Source organism: Somniosus microcephalus, chromosome 17, assembly GCF_052327205.1.
Source record: "Somniosus microcephalus isolate GS21.2 chromosome 17, FLI_Smic_1.0, whole genome shotgun sequence".
Taxonomy (NCBI): domain Eukaryota; kingdom Metazoa; phylum Chordata; class Chondrichthyes; order Squaliformes; family Somniosidae; genus Somniosus; species Somniosus microcephalus.
This window is the reverse complement of record NC_141003.1, coordinates 86,281,003-86,297,902: the sequence shown is the minus strand read 5'-3', so window position 1 is coordinate 86,297,902 and position 16,900 is coordinate 86,281,003. Positions and strand designations below refer to the sequence as shown.

Here is a 16,900-nt window from a genome sequence, read left to right as displayed (position 1 = left end):
AAAGATGCTACAAATTGCTAGGTTCACATAATACTAACCGCCATATTATGCCTGCTACCCCCACTAACCAGTTCCTTTTCCATTGCCATAGACTCTCACGGTGGACATTCCAGGCCAGGATAAAGACACTATCGCTGTGCCCAAATTTGGTTCTATAGCTCCACTCCTACATCATCAGGTTGTACTCCGGCAGGCAGGGAAGGAATTAAGCTGCAGCTCGCTTGGTCTCTAACTGCAACCATGGACAAAGAGGATCCCTGACCCTGGCCTTGAGCTGAACTCAGCATCCACTCGGAAAAATGTGAAGGCCCTTGAGAGGGGCAGAGGAGATTTACCAGAATGGTTCCAGGGATGGGGGATCTTAGCTACAAGGACAGGTTGGAGAAGCTGGATTTGTTTTCATTAGAGCAAAGGAGGTTGAGAGGCGATTTGATAGAGGTGTACAAGATTATGACGGGTTTGGATAGGCTAGACAGGGAAAGGCTGTTCCCACTAGTTGATGGTACAAGGACTAGGGGACACAGATTTAAGGTTTGGGGCAAGAGATACAGGGGGGATGTGAGGAAAAACTTTACGCAGCGAGTGGTGAGGACCTGGAACTCGCTGCTGACGGAAGTGGTGGAAGCGGAGACACTCAATATTTTCAAGGGAGACTGGATAGGCACTCGAGGGAAATAAACTTGCAGGGCTACGGGGATAGAGCGGGGGAATGGGACTGACTGGATTGCTCTACAGAGAGCTGGTATGGACTCGATGGGCCGAATGGTCTCCTTCACAGAATCACCAGTGCAGATAGAGGCCATTTCGGCCCATCGAGCCTGCACCGACACATATCCCACCCTATCCCCGTAACCCCACGTATTTAATCCCCTAACACTAAGGGTCAATTTATCATCCTTCTGTGCTGTTATCATTCCGTGACTATGACTCCAAATACTGAGCAATTGCTCTCACATCATCATATTGCATTCCAGCAGGTAGACATTAGGAGTTATCACACTGCATTCCAGCAGGCAGACATTAGGAATTATCACACTGCATTCCAGCAGGCAGACATTAGGAATTATCACACTGCATTCCAGCAGGCAGACATTCAGAGTTATACCGCAGCTCATTCAGTCTGTTTTACAACATACCATAAGCACCACATTTAAAATGAAATATTTCTAAAATAAAATGCTCAAAAGAAAATAAACGAGCAAGACAAAAACAAAACAAAGTGCCAAAATGAAAGACCCATGGAGACAAGATGTTAGCACCTTCAGGAGAGGAGGAAAAATCTCCAAACACAGTGTTTAAACAAGCTTGCACTCTTTCTTACATTGACCATAAATCTCTCTCCAAATATTACATGTATGTTCATGGTAGCGATGGTGCTTATGTTTTTAAATAATATAAATATATAGAACAGGAGCCCTGGTCCCTGTCCCACTCCTGTATAACAGGAGCCCTGGTCCCACTCCTGTATAACGGGAGCCCTGGTCCCCGTCCCACTCCCGGTCCTGTATAACGGGAGCCCTGGTCCCCGTCCCGCTCCTGTATAACGGGAGCCCTGGTCCCCGTCCCACTCCCGCTCCTGTATAACGGGAGCCCTGGTCCCACTCCCGCTCCTGTATAACGGGAGCCCTGGTCCCACTCCCGCTCCTGTATAACGGGAGCCCTGGTCCCACTCCTGTATAACGGGAGCCCTGGTCCCACTCCCGGTCCTGTGTAACAGGAGCCCTGGTTCCACTCCCGGTCCTGTAGAACACAGATCCTCTCCATCACTCAGACCGCCTACTTTCACCTCCGTAACATCTCCCACCTCCGTCACTGCCGCAGCTCATCTGCTGCTGAAACCTTCATCCATTTAAAGACCTGGCTGCCAATAGGAGTGAAATGTTTGATCAAGAGGAGATACAGTGATTATAGCCCTGTTTATGGAGTTGTGTTTTTTTTTAAAGCAGCAATCACAGCCCCTGTTGCAGGCCGACTGAGTCGAATTCTGTTCTTTCATGGAGCTGTTTTGGGGCATATTAAGTCACACGGATTGGTCCGGTTTCTCCATGAGAATGAGGGAGGGGGATTGAGGCCTAGCAGGAAACGCCTCGACACATCGCCGCTCCCCGAGGCCCGGGCGGCCCCCCCACCGAGCAGGCGGTGAAGCGCTCCCCCCGGCACTGCCCTCGGGTCCCGGGCCCCAGACCCCAGGCTCACCACCAGCAAATCCCGCTCCTGCATCAACCGGCGCTTCCTGGCGATCTCCGCTCGCAGCGTCTCCATGGCCCCCCCGCCGCGTCACTGCAGCGCGACCGCGGGGCTCAGAGGTTGCGCGCCCGGCGGTTACCATAGACAACCGGGCCTGGGCCCGGGCTCAGCCTCTCCCGCATTAACCCTTAAACACAACACTGGGCTTCCCCTTCTGTCACCATCCCAACCGAAGGGCCACTGCTCGCAATTCCTTTCTTTACTAATAAAGAACTTCATCACAGCACCGCCATTTTAAAAAAAAATCTTAAATAATAATGAAGGTCGTGGGTTCAAATCCCACTCCAGAGACTTGAGCACAAATTCTAGGCTGACTCTCCCAGTGCAGTGCTGAGGGAGCACCGCATTGTCGTGGGGCCGTCTTTTGGATGAGATGTTAAACCAAGTTCCCGTCTCCTCAGGCGGACGTAAACGATCCCACGGCACTATTTCGAAGAAGAGCAGGGGAGTTCAAAAGTACTTCATTGGCTGGAAAGCGCTTTGGGACGTCCTGAAGGAAGGAAGACTTGCATTTCTCCAGCGCCTTTCACAACCTCAGGATGCCCCAAAGCGCTTTACAGCCAATGAAGTACTTTTTGAAGTGTAGTCACTTGTACTGTAGGAAACGCGGCAGCTAATTTGCGCACAGCAAGCTCCCACAAATGGCAACGTGATAATGACTGGATAACCTGTTTTAGATGATGATTGAGGGATAAATATTGACCAGGACACCGGGGAAAACTCCCCTGCTCTTCTTCGAAATAGAGGTCGTGAAAGGCGCTATATAAATGCAAGTCTTTTTTTGCCTTTTGTTCTAACTATTATCCGCTATGCACTCCAGTCCCTGTGATTCCCACTGGCCTCAAGCGTACCATTGGACACCGCGTGCTCCTTCTCCAGGGTCACCCAGGTGCGGACAAGACCATGGAAGAGAAGCAGGCAGCCAGGACGACCACCCCCATGGGCAGCATAGCGCCCAACCTGGACCTGCACCTGGCACGGTCCGAGCTTCCTCATAAAATTACCAGAAACTTTACAAAGTACTTCTCTTAAAATATATATTTTATTTAATATATAGATAGGCTTTGTTTTCTATATTTAATCATAGATTTTTATTACTGGAAGCATAGATGAAAATGGAGCTTTAATATTGTAATACTATTTAATCTGATCCACATAAAATGATCATTGCTATCTCTTTTTTTGGATTATCCTCTTTCGATTGTACAAAATGGAGATTTCATTATCGGTTTCCATGAGAATTGGCAGTAACTAAATTAAAATAAAAAAACACTTATTCCATCCATTGAGCAGCAGCTCAACACAGTAAAATATTTCAGCAGGTAAATAACTTGCTAAAAAACCTAATGATTGTCTCTAAAATGTTTTGCAATAAGAATTATATTTAAAGCAATAGTTAATGTTGGATATTTAATAATTGTGGATAAAATATCACAAGTTGCATTTATATATAACGTTTAACAAGAAGAGCATGCCAAGACACTCCCCTATCCAGCTGGTAACCTCCTCAAAAAATTAAATTAGATTAGTCAGAGATGATCTACCCTTCACAAATGCATGCTGACTTTCTTTGATCAGCTTATACTGTCCAAGTCTTCTTCTTCTTAGGCAGTCCCTCGGAACCGAGGATGACTTGCTTCCACATTAAAAATGAGTTCGCAGGTGACTGATGAGTCCAATGCGGGACCTACAGTCTCTGTCACAGGTAGGGCAGACTGTGGTTGAAGGGGCGGGGATTCCCAGGTGTCGGTGGGGATGTTACACTTTTTCAAGGAGGCTTTGAGGGTGTCCTTGAAACGTTTCCTCTGAGCTCATGGTCTACAGAGCAGCAGTGATACCCGCCCTGCTGTATGCCTCAGAGACATGGACCATGTACAGCAGACACCTCAAAGCACTGGCGAGGTACCACCAACGCTGCCTCTGCAAGATCCTGCAAATCCATTGGCAGGATAGGCGCACCAACGTCAGTGTTCTTGCTCAGGCCAACATCCCCAGCATCGAAGCTTTGACCACGCTCAATCAGCTCCGATGGATGGGTCACATTGTCCGCATGCCTGATACGAGACTCCCAAAACAAGCGCTCTACTCGGAGCTCCGGCACTGTCCAAGTGCTCAATCACTCTGTCTCTAATGATAGGTTCCAGTAACATCGCACAATTGAAGTTAAACTGTAGTTACTCAGTCCCTCCCTTCTTACACAATGGAGTGACTTTTTGCAATTTTCCAATCCAAAAACCACAATTCCTAAATTTAAGAGTGCTTTGGAAGATTATGACTAATGCATCTGCAATTTCCTCACCTGTTTACTTTAGTGCCCTGGGGTGGAAACCATCAGGTCCTGATGATTTTTTCTATCTTAAATCCCATTATTGTCTCCACACAGCAAGATCCCAGAGACAGCAATGAGATAACTGGTGGAGGGTGAAGTGTCCCCCTGAAGGAGGGAGTGTCCCTCAGATAGCGGATCCGCTTGGCGGAGTTGTCCCCCTGGTGGAGAGAATGTCCCTCTGATTGAGTTCCCCCTGGTGGAGCGAGTGTCCCCCTGGCGGAGCGGGCCCAGTTTGTTCTCTCTCCCTCTCTCCGGCGGGCGGATTCCTCCCTCGGCAGCTGTCACCGGGAGAGGCCCGGAGCCTGAGCAGGGGGAGCTCGAGCCCCCCGGGTGTTGCTGTGGCGATTTCCACCCAATATTGATTCCTGGTGAGGGAAATAAATGGAGTTTACCGAGAGGAAAAGGAGCAGGAAATCCCGCAGCTTCAAGCGAGTGAGCCAAGGTGAGCGGGGCCCGAGTTACTGCTGTTTCTGGTCAACATTCACCCTGAGGACAGCCATCCCCTGAGGCTGGGGAGCTGCCTCCTCAATTATTGATTGATGCAGTCATTTAGTTTATAATTTTGTGTATTGGAGAGTCGAGTGAGGGGGGGGGTTTCTCTGCTTAATAATTGGGATCTGGTCTCAATCTGAAATTATAGTCCTCTTTTTCAACAGAGTTTTCCCTTTTTAAAACTGCATCTATTTCCATCTGGTGATCTTCAAGGGGGCTGCTCACTGTGTAGCTTTCGTTTTTATTCAATTATGTATTCATTTAATTTATAATTTTGTGTCTTGGAGAGTTGGGTGAGAGGGTTTCTGCTTAATAATTGGGATCTGTATTTTTGTTTATTGGTGAGGGAGGTTTGTGTATAATAATTGGGATCTGGTCTCAATCTGAAATTATAGTCTCCTTTTTCAACAGAGTTTTCCTTTTTTTAAACTGCATCTTTTTCCATCTGGTGATCTTCAAGGGGGCTGGGCAGGGCACTGGGGAGCTTTTGTTTTATTTATGTGTTTATTTTATAATTTTGTGTATTGGAGAGATGGGTGAGGGAGTTTATGCATGATAATTGGGATCTTTTTTTGTTTATTGGAGAGGGAGGTTTGTGAATAATAATTGGGATGTGTTTCAATCTGAGCCCCTTTTTCAGCAGAGTTCTTTTTATAAACTGCGTCTTTCCACGTGTTGCCGGATAATGATCTTCAAGCGGGGTTATTGACACGACACCTTCTGTGTCGGTGTGAATTGGAATGTTCACAGCCTGAGCTGGAACCAAAGTGCGCGACGCCGCTTCGCCCCCGACACCGGATCAGTACCAGTCTTTGGCCTCATCAGTCAGACGTGGCTCAGTGGGTAGCACTCTCGTCTCTGAGTCAGAAGGTTGTGGTTTCAAGTCCCACTCCAGAGACTTGAGCACAAAAATCTAGGCTGACACTCCAAGTGCAGTGCTGAGGTAGTGCCGTCTTTCGGATGAGATGTTAAACTGAGGAGGCCCCATCTGCTTTCTTGGGTGGACATAAAAGATCTCATGGCACTAAACCCTACAAATCTCAAAATATATATTTGTAAATACTGTGCTATACTATGATTTTAATATTACAAGGACTAAATTGGAAATTAGTGAAAAGTACATTTAAAAACATTCTTAAATTTTAGAATTCAGAATCAAGAGTAACTTATTTATTCCGATAAATGTTTGGAATAATCAATCGAGACAAAGGCAAAATACATTGGCGTTATTCAAAATACAATCAGCTGCCATGATGGGCGAGGCAGTGATCTAGAGGGATGGCCTTCAATGAGCTTTATGACCTTTGCTCTTCCCTGACTTATTAATGTTTATGAAGTTTATTACACTTTTGGATTGATCTTGCACCGTTGCCTTTATATCCTATTAAGGAAATGGTGTTCTTCTGTCAGAAGTCAGTACGAGTGCTTAGCTTCTGTCAAAATGTGATTCATACATCGTTCTTTAACATGCCACAGGAGTATTTCTAACCGATCTCATAACTGATTATGGGTACTTGTGCCGAGATTGTAAACGTGTACTAACCAAAGGTATTTGTTGCAGATTATGAGAATGATAACCATTCTGACAGCAGCAATGAAAACGTAGGAAGGACACATGACGTGTTGTTTGTTACTGGTATGTTTTTGTATCACTACTGTGTGCATTGTGTACTGATAAACATTAACAAAATATAACAACAACAACTACTTGTATTTATATAGCGCCTTTAACGTAGTAAAACGTCCCAAACGTCTATAGATATGTGAAGAGAAAAAGATTGGTAAAGTCAAGCGTAGGTCCCTTGCAGTCAGAATCAGGGGAATTTATAATGGGGAACAAAGAAATGGCAGACCAATTAAATACATACTTTGGTTCTGTCTTCACAAAGGAGGACACAAATAACCTCCCAGAGATGTCGGGGAACACAGGGTCTAATGAGAGGGAGGAATTGAATTAAATCAGTATTTGTAGGGAAATGGTGTTAGGGAAATTGACGGGATTGAAGGCCGATAAATCCCCAGGGCCTGATAATCTACATCCTAGGGTACTTAAGGAAGTGGCCCTAGAAATAGTAGATGCATTGCTGGTCATCTTCTAAAATTCTATAGACTCTGGAACAGGTCCCATGGATTGGAGGATATCTAATGTAACCCCACTATTTAAAAAAGGTGTTAGAGAGAAAACGGGGAATTATAGACCGGTAAGTTTGACATCGGATGTAATAGCAGAGCACTTGGAAAACAGTGACAGGATCGGACAAAGTCAACATGGATTTACAAAAGGTAAATCATGCTTGACTAATCTACTGGAATTTTTTGAGGATGTAACTGGTAGAATAGATAAGGGAGAACCAGTGGATGTGTTTTTGGACTTTCAGAAGGCTTTCAATAAGGTCCCGCATAAGAGATTGTGTGCAAAGTTAAAGCACACGGGATTGGGGGTAAGGTACTGTCTTGGATAGAGAACTGGTTGGCAGACAGGAAGCAAAGAGTTGGAATAAACGGGTCTTTTTCCGAGTGGTAGGCTGTGACTAGTGGGGTATCGCAGGGATCGGTGCTAGGACCCCAGCTATTCACAATATATATAAATGATCTAGATGAGGGAACTAGATGTAATATCTCCAAGTTTGCAGACGACACAAAGCTGGGTGGGCGTGTGTGCTGTGAGGAGGATGCCGAGAAATTCCAGTATGATTTGGACAGGTTGGGTGATTGGGCAGAAGCATGGCAGATGCTGTATAATGTGGATAAATGTGAGGTTATCCACTTTGGTGGCAAAAACAGGAAGGCAGATTATTATCTGAATGGCAATAGATTGGGAGAAGGGGAAGTGCAATGAGACCTGGGTGTCCTTGTGCACCAGTCGCTGAAGGTAAGCATGCAGGTGCAACAGGCGGTTAAGAAGGCAAATGGTATGTTGGCCTTCGTAGCGAGAGGATTTGAGTACAGGAGCAAGGATGTCTTGCTGCAGTTGTACAGGGCCTTGATGAGACCACATCTTGAGTATTGTGTGCAGTTTTGGTCACCTTATCTGTGGAAGGATGTTCTTGCCATGGAGAGAGTGCAGCGAAGATTCACCAGACTGATACCTGGAATGGCAGGAATGACATATGAGGAGAGATTGGGTCGATTAGGCTTATATTTGCTAGAGTTTAGAAGAATGAGAGGGGATCTCATTGAAACTTATAAAATTCTAACAGGACTAGACAGACTAGATGCAGGAAGGATGTTCCTGATGGCGGGGGAGTCCAGAACCAGGGGTCACAGTCTAAAGATAAGGGGTAAGCCATTTAGGACAGAAATGAGGAGGAATTTCTTCACCCAGAAAGTGGTGAACCTGTGGAATTCTCTACCGCAGAAGGCAGTTGAGGCCAATTCATTAAATATATTCAAGAAGGAGTTAGATATATTTCTTAAGGCTAAAGAGATCAAGGGATATGGGGAGAAGGCAGGGACAGGGTACTGAATTTGGATGATCAGCCATGATCTCATTAAATGGCGGAACAGGCTCGAGGGGCCGAATGGCCTACTCCTGCTCCTATCTTCTATGTGTCTATGAAAGGCGCTATATAAATGCAGGTCTTTCTTTGCTCTTCCCTGACTTATTAATGTTTATGAAGTTTATTACACTTTTGGATTGATCTTGCACCGTTGCCTTTATATCCTATTAAGGAAATGGTGTTCTTCTGTCAGAAGTCAGTACGAGTGGTTAGCTTCTGTCAAAATGTGATTCATACATTGTTCTTTAACATGCCACAGGAGTATTTCTAACCGATCTCATAACTGATTATGGGTACTTGTGCCGAGATTGTAAACGTGTACTAACCGAAGGTATTTGTTGCAGATTATCAGAACGCTAACCATTCTGACAGCAGCAATGAAAACGTAGGAAGGACACATGACGCGCTGTTTGTTACTGGTATGTTTTTGTATCACTACTGTGTGCATTGTGTACTGATAAACACTAACAAAATATATGTGGATGTTAATGAGATGGCAACAGAAGGCCCGGCCACCAATAGTTGAGCGATTATAATCAGGGATGCTCAAGAGGGCAGAATTAGAGGAGCGCAGATATCTTGGGGGGGTTGGTGGCGGGGTTTGTGGGGATTATATGGATGTTAATGAGATTAAAGAGAATGAAAGGCTGGGGAAGTAATTTTCATGCACTTCCTCATTTTGATAGAAGAAATTATTAGCCAAAGGAGAGTTTGATTGACTTTTTAAAAAAAAAAAATCACACTTTGAACAAAATGTCTGTCCCTAGAATTAGGAAAAGTTTCTTTGTTTTGTAAGCACTTGTTTCAGAAGAAAATATTACACTTCGGAAAACGTTGTCAATTTTACTGGCGTGGAGGCTCCTGAGTTAGGCCTCCCTCCCTGCTGAGCCACTCTCGTGATGTCGCTGATGAGCTCCCCATATATCCTGAAGCTGGGCTACAGTAAGCAGCAGGTGCCATGGCTTCTTTAACAGTGTTATCAACCTGCTATGCCCTGCCACCTTCAAAGATTTACATAGAAACATAGAAGATAGGAGCAGGAGTAGGCCATTCGGCCCCTCGAACCTGCTCCGCCATTCAATGAGATCATGGCTGATCATCCAAATTCAGTACCCTGTCCCTGCTTCCTCCCCATATCCCTTGATCCCTTTAGCCTTAAGAAATATATCCAACTCCTTCTTGAATATATTTAATGAATTGGCCTCAACTGCCTTCTGTGGTAGAGAATTCCACAGGTTCACCACTCTCTGGGTGAAGAAATTCCTCCTCATTTCTGTCCTAAATGGCTTACCCCTTATCCTTAGACTGTGACCCCTGGTTCTGGACTCCCCCGCCATCGGGAACATCCTTCCTGCATCTAGTCTGTCTAGTCCTGTTTGTGCACATATACCCCCAGGTCTCTCTGTTCATGCGCCCCCTTTAGAATTGTACCCTTTAGTTTATATTGCCTCTCCTCATTCTTCCTCTCAAAGTGCATCACTTCACACTTCTCTGCGTCGTATTTCATCTGCCACGTGTCTGCCCATTTCACCAGCCTGTCTCTGTCTTCCTGAAGTCTGCTACTATTCTCCTCACTGTTTATAATTTCCAAGTTTTTTTGTGTCATCTGCAAACTTTGAAATTGTGCCCCCTATACCCAAGTCCAGGTTATTAATATATATCAAAAAGAGCAGCGGTCCTAATACCGACCCCTGGGGGACACCGCTGTATACTTCCCTCCAGTCTGAAAAATAACCGTTCACCACTACTCTCTGCATTCTGTTTCTTAGCCAATGTTGTATCTATGGTACCACTGTCCCTTTAATCCCACGGGCTTCAATTTTGCTAACATGTCTATTATGTGGCACTTTCTATCAACCTTTCCTTTAACATTAGGATCATGTGACCACTTCGAATACACCCCTTCAAGAAAAAACAGTTCATAACAAACAAATCAAATCAAATCAACTTTTATTGTCATTGTTAGTGCACAAGTGCAGTACAACGAAATGTAGGCTTGCGGCTCCTGAGAGTGTACATTTAGATTAAGACATTTAAACATTCAACATACATTTGGCTTGTAATACATTAACATAAACATAACCATAATAAAGTGCATTGGCAGATGTGCAGGCTTTAGAGTTTATTTGTGGAGTTCAGTAGGATGACAGCCCTGGGAAAGAAGCTGTCCCTAAATCTGGTCGTACGGGTGCGAATGCATCTGTAGCGTCTCCCAGATGGCAGGAGGGCGAACAGACTGTGGCTGGGGTGGGTAGGGTCTTTGATGATGGACCGTGACCTCCGTAAACAGCGTTTCTGGTATATGTGCTCTATGGTCGGTAGCCGGGTGCCGGTAATGCGTTGGGCAGTTTTGACTACCCGCTGCAGGGCTTTCCGGTCATAGTATCTACAGCTGCCATACCATACTGTGATACAGTTTGTCAGGATGCTCTCTATTGTGCAGCGGTAAAAGTTAGAGAGGATCAGGGGTGACAGGTTACATCCCTTCAGCCTCCTTAGGAAGTATAGGCGCTGCTGGGCCTTCTTCACCAGAGAGGAGGTATTGAGGGACCAGGAGAGGTCTTCCGTGATGTTTTTAATTGATCCATTAATTGATCCTATATTAGTTTAATTTGCAGGAAAAACTCCGCAACACTTTACGGATTTCACACTTCCTGCTCCTCCCTGATGCCCCCAACCCTTATCCATTCAACAATTGTTTGTAATAATACCGTCTCAATTTAAAGTTTTGGAATACAGAGAGAGAACTAGTTCTTATGGACACACAAAACAGCCTGCTCTTCATTCTGCTTCAGACTCTTACACCACCCAAACACAATTTTTAAACATTTTCTTACCCCAGCTTCTTTCTTTGCCGAGCCATGAACCAATCTAGTCAGAAAGGTGTCCGTCTGACCTATTTCCAGGCCTCTTCCATTGTATTTTTTAAATTTGTACCTGGGATGTGGGCGTCGGTGGCAAGGCCAGCATTTATTGCCCATCCCTAGTTGCCCTTGAGAAGGTGGTGGTGAGCCGCCGCCTTGAACCGCTGCAGTCCGTGTGGTGAAGGTGCTCCCACAGTGCTGTTAGGGAGGGAGTTCCAGGATTTTGACCCAGCGACGATGAAGGAACGGCCGATATATTTCCAAGCCAGGATGGCGTGTGACTTGGAGGGGAACTTGGAGGTGGTGGTGTTCCCATGCGCCCGCTGCCATCAAGTCAATCATTAGAAGGTGTGCTCAAGTAACCTGGGGTGACTTGCTCTGCCACTGTGCATTTTACATGTACTTTTTAAAATGTTTCCCTACCCAAGGCAAAATGCCTTCTATCCACTTTACACCTCACCGTGACAAAATTCCTGGACCCAGGAACTCACTGTGTGTGGTGCAACCTGGTGTCCATGACCCGGGTTGTTGGCGTTGTAATGTGCTGCGCTGTTGTGTCACTTCATTCCTTGCTTCTAATGCAAGTACTGTAGCAGGAACTGAAGGAGAGAAAGAATTCATCACTTAGTTAAATTGCATTTATAGAATCAGCTGTGAAATAATTTTGGTTTCCTAAAGTATGTGTCACTGGAGTTTTATATTGAGATATTTGCTCAGAACAGAACACAAATGATGCTAGTTTCTGAAAACGAATAGTGGAAGTCTCGGGTTTGGTTTAGAATCATAGAATAATACAGCACAGAAGGAGGCCATTCGGCCCATCGAGTCTGCGCCGGCTCTTTCGAAGAGCAATCCAGTCAGTCCCACTCCCCCGCTCTTTCCCCATATCCCTGCAATTTTTTCTCCTTCAAGTATTTATCCAATTCCCTTTTGAAGGCGACTATTGAATCTGTATCCACCGCCCTATCAGGCAGCGCATTCCAAATCCTCACCACTTGTTGTGTAAAAAGATTTTTCTTCATGTCGCCTCTGGTTCTTTTGCCAAATCACCTTAAATCTGAGCCCTCTGGTTATCGACCCTTCAGCCACTGGAAACAGTTTCTCTTTATTTACTCTATCTAAACCCTTCATGATTTTAGTCACACTAGAAACTACGAAAACTGGGAATAATGATGATTGTTGAAACCAGATAGGGAACAGTGGAGATTCATACAGATACAATTTATCTAATTACACGCTTATTTTCAAAAAATAACTTTTAAATTCTTACTTTGCTACAAGTGAAGTACTGTATATTGTAACCATACCCTCCTAAACATTGTTGTAAGTAAGTATATGAATATTTGCCCTGGTAACCCATCAGATCCTGTGCTCCGTCTGACGAGCTGAAGTGACAGATGCAATAATAAGTCAGTTGTGTCTGCCACTGTCTCGAGCAGAGCTTGTGAAATGTGAAACTGCAGCCTGCCCAGCCCAACCACAGTGAAAATACCTGGTGCCAGCCTGCTGCCTTTCTTGGAACATGTGCGGGTTAGGTTGATTGGCTATGATAAATTGACCCTTAGTGTTAGGGGGATTAAATACGTGGGGTTACGGGGATAGGGTGGGATATGTGTTGGTGTAGGGGTTACAGGAATCGGGTGGGATATGTGTCGGTGCAGGCTCGATGGGCCGAAATGGCCTCTATCTGAACTGTGGGGTTTCTGTGATTTCTGTGAAACATAAGACGTAGGAGCAGGAGTCGGTCATTTGGCCCCTCGAGCCTGCTCCGCCATTCAATAAGATCATGGCTGATCTGAGCTTGGCCTCAACTCCATTTCCCTGCCCGCTCCCCATAACCCTTGACTCCCTTATTGTTCAAAAATCTGTCAATCTCCACCTTAAATATATTCACTGACTCCGCCTCCACAGCTCTCTGGGGAAGAGAATTCCAAAGATTCACGACCCTCTGAGAGAAGAAATTCCTCCTCATCTCCGTTTTAAATGGGTGACCCCTTATTCTGAAATTATGCCCCCCTAGTTCTAGATTCCCCCACGAGGGGAAACATCCTCTCTACATCTACCCTGTCGAGCCCCTTCAGAATTTTATATGTTTCAATAAGATCCCCTCTCATTCTTCTAAACTCCAGTGAGTATAGGCCCAACCTTCACCTTTCTTGAGATGTACAGGAAACTTTGGTTTATCCGGAGGTTAACTGTCCGGAATGCTCGAGGCACCGGCAAAAATCAGGAGCCGTTTCGTTAGGTTTTTTTTCTTTTCGTTGCTTTTTTTTCCACCAGTCAGGCTCTGCAAGGTCTCGCTGAAGCTGTCGCTAAGCTACAGAGACGCTTGCAAGGTATGGCCGACTGTTTAGAAGCTACAGGGTTTGTTGCCAGATACGGAGCTCAAAATCTCCATATGTTTCAACATTAGCGCTGGTTTGTCCGGCAGTTTTGATGGGACGGCAACAGCTCGGTCCCGTCGGTGCCGGATAGCACAAAGTTTCCTGTAATTGTAGTTTTAAATAAAAATAATTGGCAGATATTTTTCCAGTACAATTTCACGAAGGATTCTGCTCCTAATAATAATGTCAGTAAATGAGCACAATTCTTCCAATCAGTTCCCGAACATAGGAAGAGACACGTCCTTATAACTTAAAGGAGCATTTATTTTGAAATCCATACGATTGAAATAAGCTCAACCAAACTTCATTCAGTTTTCAGTAGAAGTAGATCCACACTGGAGATTGAATGGTGCAGTGACTGGACCTTTCATCTCTGGGACGGAGTTTAAAATTCAACCCAGAAGGTTGGGATGGAAAGTTCTCTTTTTTTTTCCACTGTATCCTTACAGAAACAAAATGTGTTTGCGATATCTGAATTAGTTCCCACAGTATATGACTTTTATACCAGAATCCGGAGCTGCTGCACTGCCAGTCCAAAAAAGTTTTCACAGAATCCTAGCAGTATAAGGGCTTGACGGATTAGATGCTGAGAGGTTGTTTCCCCTGGCTGGAGAGTCTAGAACCAGGGGTCACAGTCTCAGAGTAAGGGGTCGGCCATTTAGGACTGAGATGAGGAGGAATTTCTTCACTCAGAGGGTGGTGAATCTTTGGAATTCTCTACCCCAGAGGGCTGTGGAGGCTCAGTCATTGAGGATATTCAAGGCTGAGATCGAGAGATTTTTGGACTCTAGAGGAATCAAGAGATATGGGGATCGGGCAGGAAAGTGGAGTTGATGTAGAAAATCAACCATTAATGGTGGAGCAGGCTCAAGGGGTCGTATGGCCTACTCCTACGCCTAATTCTTAGGTTCTTAAGTGAAGCTTCCTCTGCTAGTAAAATTCTATCCATCGCAGTGTCATCACCTGGAGTTTTGTCCCTTGTAATGCAAGTTCAGAGTTAATCGCCATTTGCCGATCTAGTCTTGATTGTGAGCTACGGTACAGTTGGTTTATCTCCTAGTTCCCAGCAAGCAGTGGGGGCAAATTCATGATGTCTGGCGTTGTCAGATCTATTTCTCATTGCACCCTGTTTGGGAGTAGAGAAATGGTCTTTTTCTCAACATTCACCCCAAAAAATTAAACGTAAATAACATTAAGGCACATTCCCGACACCCTCTCCTCACTCACTCTCTCAATTGCAAGTTTAAATTGATGACCCCACATTGTTTTTTCCCTGTTCACTCAAAATGCTTCAAAAACACTTTTTTTAAAAAAAAAAAATCTTTTTTCTATTCATTCTCAGCTCCAGTGGAAATCGTTCCAGTGTCAGCCGTGGCTCAGTGGGCAGCACTCTCGCCTCTCAGTCAGAAGGTTGTGGGTTCAAGTCCCACTCCAGAGACTTGAGCACAAAAATCTAGGCTGACACTCCAGTGCAGTGCTGAGGGAGTGCCGCACTGTCGGAGGGGCAGTACTGAGGGAGTACCGCACTGTCGGGGGGGGGCAGTACTGAGGGAGTACCGCACTGTCGGGGGGGGGGGGGCAGTACTGAGGGATTGCCGCACTGTCGGAGGGGCAGTACTGAGGGAGTACCGCACTGTCGGGGGGGGGCAGTACTGAGGGAGTACCGCACTGTCGGGGGGGGGGCAGTACTGAGGGATTGCCGCACTGTCGGGGGGGCAGTACTGAGGGAGTACCGCACTGTCGGGGGGGGGGGCAGTACTGAGGGAGTACCGCACTGTCGGGGGGGGGGCAGTACTGAGGGAGTACCGCACTGTCGGGGGGGGGGCAGTACTGAGGGAGTACCGCACTGTCGGGGGGGGGCAGTACTGAGGGAGTACCGCACTGTCGGGGGGGGGGGGGCAGTACTGAGGGATCGCCGCACTGTCGGGGGGGGCAGTACTGAGGGAGCGCCGCACTGTCGGAGGGGCAGTACTGAGGGAGCGCCGCACTGTCGGAGGGGCAGTACTGAGGGAGCGCCGCACTGTCGGAGGGGCAGTACTGAGGGAGCGCCGCACTGTCGGAGGGGCAGTACTGAGGGAGCGCTGCACTGAGGGGCAGTACTGAGGGAGCGCTGCACTGTCGGGGGGGGGGGCAGTACTGAGGGAGCGCTGCACTGTCGGAGGGGCAGTACTGAGGGAGTGCTGCACTGTTGGAGGTGCCGTCTTTCAGATGACACGTTAAACCGAGGCCCGTCTGCTCTCTCAGGTGGACGTAAAAGATCCCATGGTGCTATTTTGAAGAAGAGCAGGGGAATTATCCCCGCTGTCCTGGTCAATATTTATCCCTTAATCAACATCACTAAAACAGATTATCTGGTCATTATCACATTGCTGTTTGTGGGATCTTTCTGTGAGCAAATTGGCTGTAAAGTGCTTTGGGATGTCCGACGGTCGTGTAAGGCACTATATAAATGCAAATCTTTCATTTTTTATCTCCATGACTGTAGTTTGCCTTCCCTGGCATTATCTTGTGAGATCTACAATGGCTTTAATGTCCTTGCTATGGTGGTGTCCAAAACTGCACACTATACCCTAACTTTCCCAACCATTTTTACAAATTGATCATCAACTCTTTAACTCTGTTTCTATGCTCCATTTATAAACCCCAAGGTGCAAATGGCCTTTCTTATGGCTTTAAAGATCTGCTCTAGCACTTTCATGGACTTCTGTATTTCCACCCCGGTCCTTGTTCCTCCACATCCTTCAGCATCTTTCCATTCAGTGTGTACTCATGTTCTTTGTTTTTCCTTATAAAATGTTTTACCTCGCACTTCTCTATATTAAATTGCATCTGCTACCAGTCTTTAACAGTCCCCCCTTCCGTTGTTGGCTAAATTTGTACTATCAGCACGGTTTAATGAGATGCTCCACATGCCCAAGTCTAAATCATCGATCGTGAAGTTAGGAAACACTTCTACACACAAAGGGTGGTAGAAGTTTGGAACTCTCTTCCACAAACAGCAGTTGTTAATTTTAAATTGCGATTGATAGATTTTTGTTAACTAAAGGTATTAAGGAATATGGGGCAAAGGCGGGTATATGGAGT

At 45.9% G+C, this 16,900-nt stretch overlaps 2 protein-coding genes across 7 annotated transcripts in view; one reads left to right on the top strand and one right to left on the bottom strand.

Moving 5' to 3' along the window:
- Window positions 1–4,662, bottom strand: part of prpf18 (PRP18 pre-mRNA processing factor 18 homolog (yeast)) — a 34,588-nt gene extending 29,926 nt beyond the window's left edge. Inside the window, exon 1 of one of the 5 annotated variants that reach the window (XM_086010805.1) lies at window positions 4,547–4,662. Coding sequence is in view for 3 of the 5 variants with exons in the window: in XM_086010804.1 (XP_085866930.1) it covers window positions 2,197–2,262 (66 nt within the window). In the remaining 2 variants the exon portion in view is untranslated. Of the gene's footprint in view, window positions 1–2,196; window positions 2,349–2,539; window positions 2,646–4,546 lie in introns of those variants that run through there. The other 4 variants (XM_086010806.1, XM_086010804.1, XM_086010801.1 and 1 more) reach the window with 4 other exon arrangements.
- An 88-nt stretch (window positions 4,663–4,750) lies between these two features.
- The window catches only part of bend7 (BEN domain containing 7), a 57,094-nt gene continuing 44,944 nt past the window's right edge, over window positions 4,751–16,900 (top strand). The window contains exons 1-3 of one of the 2 annotated variants that reach the window (XM_086010799.1): window positions 4,751–5,018; window positions 6,630–6,704; window positions 8,913–8,987. In XM_086010799.1, coding sequence (XP_085866925.1) covers window positions 4,958–5,018; window positions 6,630–6,704; window positions 8,913–8,987 — 211 coding nt within the window. In that variant the 5' untranslated portion in view covers window positions 4,751–4,957. The remainder of the gene's footprint in view (window positions 5,019–6,629; window positions 6,705–8,912; window positions 8,988–16,900) is intronic. The other variant, XM_086010800.1, reaches the window with a different exon arrangement.